The sequence below is a fragment of the Lagopus muta genome, chromosome Z, assembly GCF_023343835.1.
Source record: "Lagopus muta isolate bLagMut1 chromosome Z, bLagMut1 primary, whole genome shotgun sequence".
Classification (NCBI taxonomy): Eukaryota; Metazoa; Chordata; class Aves; order Galliformes; family Phasianidae; genus Lagopus; species Lagopus muta.
The window spans coordinates 66844319-66859402 of record NC_064472.1 but is presented as its reverse complement, the minus strand read 5'-3'; the positions used below and the strand labels follow the sequence as shown (position 1 = coordinate 66859402).

The window sequence follows — 15084 nt, the reverse complement described above, 5'->3', positions numbered from 1 at the left end:
CCTTTTATGTTAAATGAATCAAAACTTTCATGAGCTATAAAACTGTTTTGAATCTGTGATTAGGAATATGTAGTTAACACTTTCATAATGCTTTGGCAAGATGAAAAACATGTCATTTCAACATTATCTTTCAGGGATAGTGGATGAGTCCTGCAAAGATGTTAACAAACAATACACTGAAGAGCTCCCAGTTTTCAAATCACAGAGCAATGCAAAATCACTGCTGTTTTCAGGTCTGGAAAATTCCAGTAATGCAAAATAACTTACAAAAATTAATACATTGAATGGAATTTAAATGTAGTAGCAACTTAAATTATTTTTAACTGTAGACTGTAAGAATTTTTATGTTCTCTGTGAGAGCCTTAAAGTTCTTCCCATCCATTTAATTGCACAAAGCAATTTAGTGCCATAATCTGTTACCTAAGTAAATTAGAAGACTTAATTTCATTGCCACATTATGCTAACTAGCTGATGTTGAAGTACTGAAGTTGTCCTTTTTATTATTAATGTAAACATCACTCTATAAACCAGCAGAAGGAGAAGGAAATTTGATGCTAGCAATGATGTACTTTTTTTAAAATTACAATAACAGAAACATCTTGGAAGGTTATGAAGAAAGAAGATCAGAACAACTAGTGCTTACAAAAGGCATATGAGCTTCTCTCTGACAGATCTTGCCTTTTTTGTCTGCTCTAGTCTTAAAAGTTTTGGAGGCTGACTTTTGGAGAGCCTATTTGTAAAAAATTGTTGTTTGACCTGTTACGTTTTTGAAAGAGGTTGTGGAGAGAGTAAGGTCCCAGTTCATGGACTTGATAAGCCTGGAATGCTTCTGTGATCGACTTTTATAATTGAATACTATAATTTATACTGCAAGGAATTAAAATCGTTTAGGAAGTAACGCAGTTGCACTTATATAAGAAATGAGCTATATATTTTGTTGTTTGGGGCAGAACAAATTATTAAAAATGTGCATGTTCTCTTGTGATTTCAGCAGGTGATGCTCCTGTAGTTGCACCTCAGCCCAGTTCTGTGAGTGCATCTGGTTGTTCTGGGACTGCATCAGCGCAGAAAATTCTCATTCCAGCAGCCTCTCACCATTTTTGCTTTTCAATAGACTTACGAAGTGTGCGTGGTCTGGAAGTTGGTTTTCCTATAAACTGCATTTTAAGGTAAGATTTGTTTTGTTTTTTTCTTGCACTTGGTAGTAGAGCAATTAATACTTCTGAATAATTGCTATCAATATTCTGCCTGATGAATTTTACTTTCATTTGGCTGAATGCTTTGGAATATTCAACTAGTCCGTCACTAAACCTCTGAGAGCATTAAAGACAGTATGTAACACTTAACCTGCACTGGAATTCCTATTAAATAGCTCACCTGAATATCAGTAATTCTCCTTTCTCTCCTTCTGACTATTTTTCCAGGTGATAGAAGGAATAACTTCTGTGGTATTTAATGTCTCTATCAGGAACAGGTTGTGTTTTAGTAAGATAATTGGTTGTGTGCGATGTTGAATCTAAAATACACACGCTTTTTTCTTACAGTGAAGAACTTGTGTAGTAAATGCTTTATCATTCTGAGCAGTAGTATTACTGGTTTGATAGTGGTTTTCATACAGGGAGCAAATTTTAGTAGGAAGATGCATCTATTCTTCTTACATTTGTTCCTCAAGTTGAAAGAAAAGACAAGCTTTTGGATAATTGAATGTTGTGCTTCAAGCAGAAATACAAAGCATCCATGCTAGTTTGGAACATTTGCGTAAAGATCAGTTTGTTACTGTACTGAACATGAAGGAAAAGTGTGGGAGCACTTCTGGAGCATAATCTTCAGGGAGCGAAAGTTGGCATGGAGGAGAAGTTGAGGATAAGAGAAATAAGAACTAAAAGATGAAGCACCACTTACAAGCCCCCATCTCAGTATTCAGTTTGTTTTTCTTTAACTTAGTGTTTTTATTTTTTATTCTCCCAGTGGTTTTTTTTATCAACTTGTTTTCTTTTAGGGTTTTATTAAAATTATGGTTCAAAAGTTCACAGATATTGGAATATGAAACATTAATGTTAATTTACAGCTTTTTAACATTAAATAAATTGGCATTTTCAGTTCAGGCAAACCAGAGTTCAGTAAATTCTTGGCCTCTTGGTTATCACACCCTGAATTTGTTTATGCAGTACTTTCAGTACACACTCAATCATACCTGTAGAATATGTCTTTCCTTTTAGTAAATTGAACCGTGGGCATTATAAACATAAAGCATCCAATGTGAGTTAAATTTTCAGGTGGTTCTGACACTGAGTGTATTTGTACTTCATCAATTACCGTGGCTGAACAACACAGAATTACATATACTATAAACAATTACATGTACTAGAATACCTAATTCTTCTTCAGTTATTTTATAAAGTGTGCAGAGAAATAGAATTTTACTATAACAAAAGATTAATTCATGTTTCTGAACATCCATATGGATTTTGAAAGCTTTTTGTCAAAATAACAGCAAATACAAAGGAAGCTGCATTAGCACTGAAGTAAGTGAGAACTCCTAAATATTTCTTAGGTAAGATCTACTACTGCATGTATTTCTGCTGTTTTCACTAACGCTAGTTTTTCTTTCTGAAAAGCTTAAAAAAATTAATCACATCTATTAAACTGATTGCTGTTGCTGCTGTTTTTGTTAGGTACTCCTACCCCTTTTTTGGCAGTGCAGCGCCTATTATGACAAGCCCTCCTACAGAAGTCAGAAAGAACATGGAAGTTTTTCTTCCCCAGTCCTACTGTGTATTTCACTTTGCAACTACACCTCATCAGCTTCAGGACACGTTTTTCAGGTGATAATTTTCATTCTTTTTGTCATAATTATATTGAATGTGTTTCATGTTTTTCATTGCAGATAACATCAGTTTCTAATACTTCACTGAAGATCTTCAGTTTGAGAACTTAGTAAAGAATCAAAATGCTTGTAGCAATGTATATTTAATACATTGCTCTTTCAGTTTCTTTTATTACTTTATTTAAAGACAGAGACTCAAATTCTTGTTTTTGTCTCTTAAGTATTTCTGTAGGCTGGAATCGTTGCATGCTGCTGCATTAAGTTTTTAAACTAAAGGTTAATAACATTTCTCATGAAGCATTTATTTCTCATTTGATATATATATATTCTTTTGTTTTAATATACGATGACCTCTGATATCTTTGAAAATACTGAAACCCGGGAAACTGAGTACAGCTCCATTGTGGGTTATAGCATGGTTTTTCCAGAAGTAGGTTTATCCCTTTTGACAGGGGATTGAGATGTGGAATAAAAGAGTAGTCAAAATAGTGGCATTTTGAAAGAGAAGGCACAGAAGAGCTATTCTGTGAGTGACAGTGACTGAAGTATTTATAGGTAATTATGAATGAAGATAATCTAGGTCTAATATTATCAAAGTTAAAATTAGTCATTTTCATTGCAGTATAGCTCTTCATTGTAATTGGAGTACTGAGGAGTAAGTGATGGAAAATATACCAGTTCCATGAATGTCATTCCTCTGAGTGAAAGGCAGTAAGCCTCTCTCGTTTGACTCTTGTGACCAGTCGTGATTTGGGAAGTTACATGAAGTCTTTCTCCTCTTGCGTGTTGATCAGTGACATGAAGACCATTTTCTTGTTTCAGACTACCTCTGCTGGTTGAATTGTGGCACAAGGATAAAACAGCCAAAGACTTGCTTCTAGGGACTGCAAGACTTCAGCTTTCAAATGTTTTGACTTCAGAGAAAACACGGTTCTTGGGTGCTAATGGTGAGCAGTGCTGGCGTCAGACTTACAATGAAGCAGTCGACGTCACAGCAGCACAAGGGTAATAACTATTTATATAATATAAATAATAAAATATATAAATAAATATAAAGTAATAACTATAACTAATAAATTGCTTTATTTGTAGCAGACTTTGAAGAATTATTTGTTTAATATTTCTCTCAACAATGGCAAGCCTTTCCTGTTTGCCTTTTTGCTCTATAGCTTTAAAACCTTTCTTTAAATGGAAGAAATTGAGACTTCCTTGTAAAGGCTGTGTTTTGTAGCCTGTAGTAGAAAACATGCTTAAGAAGTAATAATTTTTTTAATCTTTCAACAAATACTTGCACTACTCTTACGATTTTTTTTTAATGAGAAAAGCAGGAAATAAGAAATGCTGACGGATTGAATCTTCAAAATCAGACATTTAACTAGGAGTGCTACAGGTCTTCTGTAGCTGCTTTGCCCAACCCTTGGAAATTCCTGCATAATATCTGTGCATGGGTACTTAAACTGTTGATACATCAACTTGTTCATTTTCATACTAGGAACTCTAGGGAATAATAAGTAAAAAAATTAAATAGAGAAAAAAAAAAATTAAGACAGAATCATGACTATTAACAGATCTTGCAGGGATCTCAAAGAGGGTTGCTAATGTTTGAAAAAAAATACTGCTTGAAATTAAGTGTAAAATGATTTTGGTAGACTGCAAATATTATGAAAAAAAACTCACAACCTTTTTTGTTTGTTTTTAACCTAAGCTTTCCATTTTGAGACCAGATAAATTGTGATTGTTTTCCTCACTTGAAAATTCAGTCTGTGGTTTCACAGAACAGAAACTCATGACTTTATTATTTACTCTCACCCTTGTATGAAGTACAGCTCCCAACAGCTTGCGTGTGTGAGACTGTACTTTAAATTGGATGTCTGAAACAATCTGTATAGAAAATAATTCTAGTGAAGGATCCTGAGTGAATTGGTGAATGGGCTTCTTGCAGAGCAGAAGGGTGGGAGGAGGCATCCAAGAGATAAAAAGTTTAATTGCCACAGGCATACTGTGCGACCGTGCACTGCTACTCAAGTCATTTTCTTTGGTTTATATCATTTAATAGTGGTCTTGGATAAACTTCACTAACAGATATAAATAATTAAAAATCAAGAAAATGTTACTGAGGAACCTTCATGAGTAAGTTATGTAAGAGTTGTGAAAACCTTGTTTGTCCACAGCATGCTTCCAGAACAAGTGACTTCAGTGGAAGTTAGGAGAACAATCCACAGAGGGATGTTACTCTGATAATAGCAGTGTTTTCTGCTTGAGTACTTCAGAAGGAGAAGTGGCTTTAGTTAATGTTTCTGAAGATGTTCTTTTCCTTGAGGGATTTACATTCTTTTTCATATATATGGAGAAAGTTAATTTGCAGTGACTTCTCTCTTAAACCCTTGTCAGAATTGTGAACTGTTCTGGTAGTCGGTGTCTAGATCCTCATTATCACCCTGTGATAATGAAACCTGACTATGCCTTTTAAAAATAAGTAAAAATTCTACTTACTTAGTGTTAAGTCTCTACTTGTACAGATTCTAAGTTTTATATGCAGGAAAATTCTGAGGACTGATATGGAGACCAGTATCTTCTGTCCTCTCAGACTTGCAGAAAATTGATCTCTGCTTCCATTTAAGTTTCTGTTGTGTGGCCTGATTCTTTGGAGAGTTGATCTCAGTGGACACTAAGGTTGATGCTTTCTCAAATATTAGAAGTTTAAGATAAAACCTTTTTTGCACAGTACCTAACCACTAGATGGCGTTCCCAAAATGGCCTCAACTGTGCATTTTGCTGTTCTGATACTTTGCTGGCTTTTCTCCTGTTGGTGTAATGTTCATGTTAGACTCACATGTTCATTATCTTAAATGTTTTTTAGTCAGCTACTGATAGAAAGTTGTAAGAACTCAATTCAGTAATTTATATTAATTTATGAATTTTATGTTTTTCTCTTAAAGGGAATAGTGCAAACAGTTGCACTTTTTTTTCTTTTTAACAATTAGTTTTGTCATTTTATAGCTAGGAGAGAGGATTTCTGTGAAAACTTAAATGATTAATTCCTATGTTTTTTTTTCCTTGTGAATCAGTGTCCAGGCTGTAAGTGATTGTTCCACTGCCTTCACATCCTTATTTAGTTTATAACTGATATGGTAATGTTTTTTCTGACCACTTATAGGTCTGTGTTGTAATGTACTTTCACATTAGACTAGTGATAACATTCAGTTAAATGATTTATCTGTGGATTCTTTCTCTCAGCGTCTTTCTATGCAGAAAACTACTTTTGTTTACTGTATTTCATCTGAGTTTAGTGGTAAGACAGCCAGGGACAAACTGTTCTGTTTGGACAGAAGCTGTAACTTACTTCAGATTAGTTTCCTAAAATATTTGTTTTCTGGACACTCTCACTGTATTTGAAGAGACATTTATTTACCATAAAAAGGTCCATCTCTAAGTGCATGTAAAGCTATCAGTTGTCTGTGCTGAAGCTTCTAGAAGCATGCTTTCTAGGAGTCCAAGGATACCTTAGCACAAATGATAAGTTGGGTGGCTTATTATATTTATGGTTAATTAGGAAGTTATTGTTCATTTTGTGGAAGGTTAACAGAACTTTGTTGTGTATCTTAATGTGTTCATTTTAGTAGCAAAATGCTTTCAACACGTATACTTTTTAAACATTTAAGACTGCATTTCTGGATCATGCTCTTACTGCAGGATGTGCTGATTATGATTAGATGCTGGTGAGCCAAGTTCCCAGTCACAAGCTTGGCTACTTAGGTTTAAAAAAAAAAAAAAAAAAAGTTTAGATGAGTCCTTAGATTAACAAAGTAAGTGGGAGAGCATGGTTGGAACGTCACAGATAAGACTGTTCTGGAAGTCTGAGAAATCACAGAAAACCAAATAGGTCTTTAGCTTTGCAGTTTGCAGGTTGTCTTGCAGTTCACTTCCTTAAGTCTGTATTAATTAAAATAATATTCTAATGTAATTTTCAGGTCAGACACCAGAATCGCAGAGCTTTTATATGCCGTCACTTTGGAAGACTACGGACTTGTGAAAATCCATGAAGTTCTGGTGTCAGACTCTTCTCAAGTAAATTTTGCATTGATCATGGCCTTTTTCCCTGAACAGTTCATTCCAAAGTGTTGGTTGTTTTTTTAATTGAATATCCATTGTTATGTCAGTGTGTAGGTGCTGGTCAGCAGCGGCATGCCACTCATGCTCAGCTTCATTGTGCTTCAGAAAAACAGCCAGAACCACGGGAAACTCTTGAATACAAAGCGGCACTGGAATTAGAATTATGGAAGGAAATGCAAGAAGACATTTTTGAAAATCAGGTTTTTAGTCTTCTACTTTCTAAACAACATAACCACATTGAGCAACTGGCAGCATCGGTGGAAGGAACATTAACTGTGTTTTTTTTCTTAAACTTTCCCATTGTTTCTAGAGCTACATCTTGCTCATATGCTTTAAAACTTTGGAGATACACAAAAATATCATTTTGTACTCATAAAGGCAGAATATTAATTATTGATTATTATGAAGTGATAAAGTAGTTGCTGTGTAATGAAATATTAAAGTATTGATCTCCCTTCATGGCTTCTGCAGTGCAGGAGGTATTCAAGGTGCAAACTATTACTGTTAAATATTAACTCTACAATTACTTATTCTCAGTTAAGTCCTCCTGCTGTCTTTGTATGCTTCAAACCATTCTGCTCGTCCTATAAATGTTTCCTATAACAGTCAAGATAGGTACTGTTGCAGTCCTGTGCAAGTTGATAGAGTGAGAATCTACTTTGTTTTGGGTTATTTTTTCAAAAGTAGGCTGGCTTCACGATTCATTTGTAAGGGTAAGGGATATCTTTCACTATCAAAGCCATACCATAAGTTACAGTAAACCAGTGTGTTAAAGGCTTAATTCTGCTAGTTGTCTCTCTAGATTGTGCTATCAACAATTTTGATTTGAGTTCCTTCTTTGTGACTTTTTGTATTTTATGACTTTTTTTTTCCGTTTCTTGCTTTTAAAAGCTTAAAAAGAAGGAAATGGCCCGTATGCAAGCACTTGCAGAAGAATGGAAGAAAAGAGATGAAGAGAGAGAAGCACTAGTGAAGAAAAAGGTGTGGAAACTAGTTCATATACTTGCTGAAATGTCTCATTATAATTTTTGTAGTAATATGATAAAATACTTTGCAACAAACAAGAGAGAGACCATAGTAAATTCTCACAGCTTCATACTGAGTATGTATTTAGCCACAACAAAATAATTTGATTTGCATCAAAATCTGGCTAATCATATGTTTGTTTAATATTGATGGGAAGCCACTAGGTCGTCTACCTTAAGATTACCTAGAGAGAATTCTTCCTACACATGCCTTCAGTTAGCTAACTTTCTCTGGAGGAGGAGTTTTAATCTCACTTGGCTCTTGTGAACAGAAGAGTAAAAAAAATGACAACAGTACAGTTGGAATATGTTAAGCTGTGTTTCTCTCAGATTCTTTCTAATAAAATAAAGGTTCACTATCTTCATTATTAAAAGATTATTATCATCACTAAAAGCTGGAAATTTGTTTTCTGTGTAAATTTCTAGATCAAATATTATTGATACTTTATCAAGTTTTAAATTTTGAAATCTTCAGCTGTTTAAAACTTAATGGTTATTACAAGAGAAAAGGTTTGTTGTTTGTGTGTGTGAATATATATATATGTGAATATATGTATATTTTTAACACAGGTAGCAGAATATACTGCTCTGGAAGAACAGCTTCAGAAAACCCTGAGAGATCTAGATCAACGGGAACGACAGCTTTTGACTGCTGAATCAGAGGTAAAAAGTCTTTTGTCACTTTATCTGGTCTTAATTGCATGAGTTGCTTTCACAAGTTTCTCTTGGGTTGCTGTTATTTTTTTTTTTAAGTTTTCTTATGGACAAAGTTGTGGTCTGTGTACAATAACTAAAATAGCAACATTCATACTGATACATAGATGAGCACTAATAATTTAAAGCAAAATTTTTATAAGGGTGCATGTTTACTGAAATAGAAGTTGTTACATTTAAGAGTTTGCTGAACAAGTGTAGAACTGTAAATAGTGTTTTCTTAACAGAGTTAGTTGAGATGTTTATATAACATTACAATATCACAGTTTGGTTTAGTATCCTGTTGTGCTAGGCATTGTACACGTGTACAAGCATGCTTCATTTCAAGCAGTAATTGCTAGATGAACAGAGAGCCAGGTGACAAGGAATGCTGGGAAGAACTGTGATTGTCCCATGTTTTGTCATCCAGGAATTTGCTATAATTCCTGTCTTGTATTTTCAGTAGTGACAGAACCAAAGAAAATATGGTAGAAATGGCAGCTATGACTGTTTCTAGATCTCACTAAATAATCCTACATCTAGGGAGCAAGATGAGTCCTCAGCTGGTAATGTGGAAAGGGGGCATGGGGTGAACTTTTTTTTGTTTCTTCAGAACAGTCTCACAACACAGGTAGCTGTGGTTGAATTAGCAGTCCAGCAGTCTCTTTTCTCCTGTAGCTCATGTCACTCTTTTTATAAGGCACAAGTGGAAATAAACTTGGCAAGGGATGTGAAAAATAAGAAGAAAGGCAAAGAACAATGTACCCGCTCTGATAAATGAGAAGACGTGGAGAACGTGTGATCCTCAGTGAGTTCTATGCCTCAGTCATCATGGCTAGTTAGGCTTTCCACACCTCTTGTGTCCCAGAACCTCTAGGCAGGGGGGAGGGAGGAGAAATCTATCCTGATGTAAAAGCAGAGGAAGTCCAAGAGAGTCTCAAGAGGCTGTATGTGTACAGGTCAATGGGGCGAGACAACACGAGTCCTGTCTTCTGAAGGACTGGCTGATGTCATTGCTGAGCTGCTCTCCATCATATTTGAAAAATCATGGCTGTTGAGTGAAGTTCCTGGTGACTGGAAGATGGGAAACATCACTCTCATTTTTAATAAAGGGAGAAAGGAGGACTGGAGGAACTACAGACTGGTGGTTTTCTCATCTATGTCTGGGAGGACTATGGAGCAGATCCTTCTGGCAGCTATGTTAAGGTACATGGGAAATGAGGATGTGATCCGAGACAGCCTGCATGGTTTTACCAAGGGCAGACAGTGCCTGACCAGTCAAGTGGCCTTCTGTGTAAGGGAGGCTCAGGGGAGAAATGATCACTTTCTACAGTGACCGGAAAAGAGGTTGTAGTGAAGCAGGCATTGGCTTTTTCTACCAGTAACAGTGATAGGATGAGAGATGATAGCCTCAGATTGTGCCGGGGGAGATTCAGATTGGAAAAGTTTCTTCTCAGAAAGGGTAGGTATTGAAACAGGCTGCTCAAGGAAGTACTGTACTCACCGTCCCTGAGGATTTTTAAGGAAAGAGTAGATGTTGCACTGAGCGATATGATTTAATGGTATTGTGTTGATGATGTGTTGATCTTAGTGGTCTTTCCAGCTTTAATGATTTTATGACTCTATGGTTCTGCACTACATCTTTAAATTGGAGAAATACGGATTTGAAGGATGGACTATTCAGAAGGCAGGGGGTTGGTAGGATGGTCACAGCCAGAGGGTTGTGGTCAGTGGCTCTATGTCCAAGTGGAGGCTATTGACAAATGGTGTCTCCCAGGGTCTGTTTTGGAACCAGTGCTTTTCAACATCTTTATCAAGGACATAGATGGTGGGATTGAATGTACCCTCAGCAAGTTTGCTCATGACACCAAGCTGATTGGTGCAGTCAGTACAACAGAAGGAAGGGATAGCATCCAGAGAGATGGAGGCAGGCTTGAAAAATGGGCCTGTGTAAAACTAATGAGGTTCAAAAAAGCCAAGTGCAAGATGTTGCACTTAGGCTGGGACAATCCCAGGTATATCTGCACTCACTGATAGCGACAGGACAAGAGAGAATGGCTTTAAATTGAAAGAGACAGATTAGGCTACAAATTAAGTGGCAAATATTTATTTAGAGGGTGCTGAGGCACTGGCACAGGCTGCTCAGAGAAATTGTGAGTGCCCTGTCCCTGGAGGCATTCAGTGCTAGGTTGGCTGGGTTGTGGGCAGATCTGGTGAGTGGCAACTCTGCCCGGGGCATGGGAGTTGGAACTCAATGACTTCTAAGGTCCCCTCCAACCTAAGCCATTCTGTGACTGTTATCCATGCATTGCTTGTGAACGAAGGTCAAGTCCCCACAGAGGGACTGGCTGTTGGAGCCTGTGTCCTGTTCTGTCCTCAGGACCTCTTTATACTACCCAGAATGCAGTTTGTACTGTAAACTGTCTGACTTTACCTTCTGTGTACAAAGTCTGGTGATTCAGACTGAAATACATTCAATCAAAATAATTACTATTTTTCTCATACACCTTTGTCTCAAAAGTTGCTTTAAATTTAATGAGGTTCTAATTGGAGAGTTTGGGGTGATAAAAATCTGTGGATTCTAAAGGAGGCTAGACAAAATTATGTAGAGTTTAGTTAGCAATTACAGTTTGAGAAATGAGCAATTTGGAGAGATTTGTATTCAGCTAGCAGTCATGCAGGCCAGTAACATCTTTTTAGGGAAATCAATCATGTCAAAGATTGTTCTCTTGTTAAGCTCAGCTGGAACTTCTTTCAGTGCTCTCATTTTGAAGAGTGGCATCTTAGTGAACTAAAGACATTGTCTTGGCTGTAGCTGAAACTTTGCTATTCATGTATTGAAGGAAAATTCTGAATTTTTAAATTGCTAGTGGAAAATTAAATTGCAGGTTAATTTAGGAAACAAATAGACACACAGATAGCACTGCTTTGGTTTGTTGGTTTTGTTTCTTTTTTTTGTAAGCCAACTATAGTAATTGGAAGATGATTTGTTATGCTGAAGGAAATAGGAGGATATGCAAGTTCTGCTCTGAAAGTAATGGTTCCTGTTTTATGATGTTGGCCTATGACATCAGAGGCAGCGATGGTATGGCAGTAGAGGCTGACCCTATCAGTATTCCCTTCCATGTTGTTGCCATGGGACAGGTGTCAGCAGAAGGGCAGTCCAACAGAAAGGAGTCTGACATGGAAGTGCAGATGAAGCAAAACTGTGGAATTGAATTCATCTGTGGGGGAAAAAATGGCAGCCACTGACACTCATGTGCGCTTGCTGAACATTTATGGATACTAAGCAGTGGCTGTGAGCACAGTGAGAAAGTGGGTGCTGTGTTTCATCAGTGTGAGGCACTTCCCCTGGTACAGACTTGTACAGGTGCAGTATGCAGGCTCTTGTTCATAGCTGCTCAAAACACATAGCTAATGGTGGTGTGTTGAAAAATAGTGTTTTTTAGCTCAGAGTTTGCTTTATCAAATAGTGTTATTGTGGTCCTTGTATCTGTTAAAGTTTTTGTGGAAATGAATAGGAAGTATTACTTTTGGAATAATCTACAAATTGTATGTACCAGTAACAATACAATTTCTGTTTAAAAATTGAAAATAATTTTTTGTCATGAATAAATAGTAACATTTTTAAAGAGACTAATAAAAGAAAGATCCTGCACCTATGGATTAATGCAGCTGTCTCATTTTTAAGATTCAAAGAGTAAAGAAGGAGTTGCAAGCAGAGCATGAACAAAATAAGCACGAGGTACAGGATTCTGTGCGGCGAACCAGAGAAGAATGTGCCCACCAGGTTGAACTAGAAAGATCAAAAATCAAGCAGGTGGGAGAAGACAAGCTTCGTATACAACAGCAGGTATGCCCATTTATATGTTCTGCTTACATCATTTACTTCAAGATAATAGCAATAAAACCTTAAAATTAAATATGTTAAGTGGAGGAATGATATTTAGACAAGCATATTCTGGCAGTTTGTTAATGCATACTTTATTTCCATTTATTCAGTGAATTACGTGAAGAGATCCATCTCTGTCAGTCCTGCTTAATGTTAGGGCCACTTTGCAATGCAGTCATTATAATTTTACTTTTTTTAATGCTGAAGATCAAATTATGATTACAAGCATATGTTGTGTGTGGCTGTGATCTGAACTTCAGTGTACAGTTCAGTAACTTCTAATGAATTTTTAGCAATGAGCATCTATCAAAATGTCTAGGTAGCTTGACTTTGCAATTCATTTTATGCTTTCACTGCAAAATATTATTTTTATTATGGTGGGGAGGCAGTAATCCTCATGTTGTGGTCTTCTGTTTCGAAAATAGTGCTTCAAACCAGAAGAATCTACATGGCATTCTGTTGTCCTGTATGCTGTCTTTTGCACTGACAAAACTAACCCACCTACATTTTGCTGACTGTTAAGGAATTCCATACAACTATAAAAGCACTACGGTTTTGGAGCATATTTAGAAACTCATGTAGATTAAATCTTAATAAGAGTTGAACTTCCTTCACTGCTATTCGAAATAGACACAATACATCAGACCAAAGGTTAGATTTTGAGTCAAAGAAAACAACTGGGACAAGCATAGAAAACAGCAGGATTACCATCAGGACTTACATATATCCTGAGGAAGAGGCTGCATTTTATGGTTACCTGCCATCAGTGGAAGTATTGCTCTTGAACTCACCTGACTGCTTATAGAAGAAAAAAAGTTTTAGCAGTGCAACATCCTGTATAGTTCACTCTGTACTTTGTGTATTTTAAAATATATTTTGTTCATTTTAAGCTTGTAGCTTAATTTATGTGAGTAATCCTTTTGTGCCATGCTACATGCCATTCCTGTAATTTCATTGGCGTGTCTCATACTCTTTTCCGGACATGAACCCTACTGTGTTTTGTATTCCATTGTATGAAGGCTATACCTTCTGCTGATCATCCTGGCTGCCTCTTTCTGTGTGGCTCCCACTATTTTGAGTCACTCTCGTGCTTTAGGATGAGGAAATATTACTTACCTGCATAATATAAAGATACACTTTTAAAAAATTTTCCTAAAGGAAAAATACAGGGTTGATTTTGGATTGGTTGGCTTACTTGGTCTTTATGAGTTGATGGGCTGGGTTTTTTGCTTGTTTTTGTAATTTTGGAGCCTCACTGTGGGATAAGTCTGCTGTGTGAACAAGCACAAAGTCCCTATTGCTACCAGTTGTCATGGCCTCTTTTTTCATATGATTTTCAGTATGCTTTTTCTGGTATTTGCTTTCAATAAGGACTGTTGTGGATTAAATTGGAAATACTCTAAAGCATATAGTTTGATTAATCTTTTGCCTTTTAAGGAGATGTGTAAATACATGCTTCTCACATATAAAGAACTGTAGTCTAACTTGCTTGGAGGTGAGCTCTAGAATGATTCCTGAAACTTAAAGAATCACTTTTATTTCCTGAAAATGAAGGTTTTGCTTTATTTGTGCAGTTCTCTAATAGCCTGAGGTCTCATGGGAGAATATTAAAAACAAGAAAAACACTCTTAGACAAAGATTAAACCTTATTGCTGAAGTTCTATATTCATTGATTATTGTCTTTATCATATCTTTATAACAATATTTTAAAATCTATTAAAAAGTATTGATAAGAAACAATATAATTGTCAAAGTTAGTTGTCATGGTATAAGTGGAAAAATAACTGCAGTGAACTGCTTACGTGTATCTTTGCTTTCTCACAAATTCTATTAAAAATAATAAATTATATAATAAACCTCAATGAAAAAAAATTGTTTTGTAAGAAAAACTGGGGCAATTCAATTGGGAGTTCCAAAGAATTACAACACTGACATATTAATAAAATAGTAAATGTTAGGTTTGTAACAAAAAGGAATCTTTGAAGCATTTTCTAGCTGAGAAACATTCATTCTTCTGTAACGTTATTTTATCAACAGAACATTTTTATAAGTTGTTTTATTAATAACATCAATACAGCAGAAAAAAGTGGCTGTTAAGCTTTTGACTTGTTTAAGTTTTTGTAGCAAAGTAATATAATCACATACTGGCTTAATTTTTTCAAAATGCTCGTTTGAAAAAAGGAAATCAAAGCTCTTTTTATGTTATCTTCATGAAAGTCTGGAAGTACACAGTGAGGGCAGAGGTACGCAGCACTAAGTCATTCGTCACGGAACTGTTTGCTTCAGCCTTTTAAATCATTATTTGGCTGTATGAGATATTGGTCATTTCCTCATCCAGACACTGCTAAACAAATTATGCTCCTGAAATTTAGTCAGGAGTAGAACTTCATATAGCAGATATCATTGTTGGCTGTCTTTAAAAGTTGTGTGTACATCCAAATAGTTTTGTCTTCTGTGTTTCTTTTGCAAAGCTCTCTTTGAAATGCAAACAGCAGTGTTTATAAATCATCCTCTTTTGTATGAGGAGAGACTTG

The 15084-nt window shown here is 36.0% G+C and overlaps 1 protein-coding gene across 4 annotated transcripts in view; it reads left to right on the top strand.

Annotated features, from left to right (window-relative positions):
• The window catches only part of CEP120 (centrosomal protein 120), a 38388-nt gene that overhangs the window by 9931 nt on the left and 13373 nt on the right, over positions 1–15084 (top strand). The window contains exons 9-17 of one of the 4 annotated variants that reach the window (XM_048931336.1): positions 135–233; positions 995–1169; positions 2676–2825; positions 3650–3832; positions 6799–6895; positions 6988–7140; positions 7832–7921; positions 8536–8628; positions 12350–12511. In XM_048931336.1, the coding sequence (XP_048787293.1) occupies positions 135–233; positions 995–1169; positions 2676–2825; positions 3650–3832; positions 6799–6895; positions 6988–7140; positions 7832–7921; positions 8536–8628; positions 12350–12511 (1202 nt within the window). Of the gene's footprint in view, positions 1–134; positions 234–991; positions 1170–2675; positions 2826–3649; positions 3833–6798; positions 6896–6987; positions 7141–7831; positions 7922–8535; positions 8629–12349; positions 12512–15084 lie in introns of all 4 variants that reach the window. The other 3 variants (XM_048931335.1, XM_048931338.1, XM_048931337.1) reach the window with 3 other exon arrangements.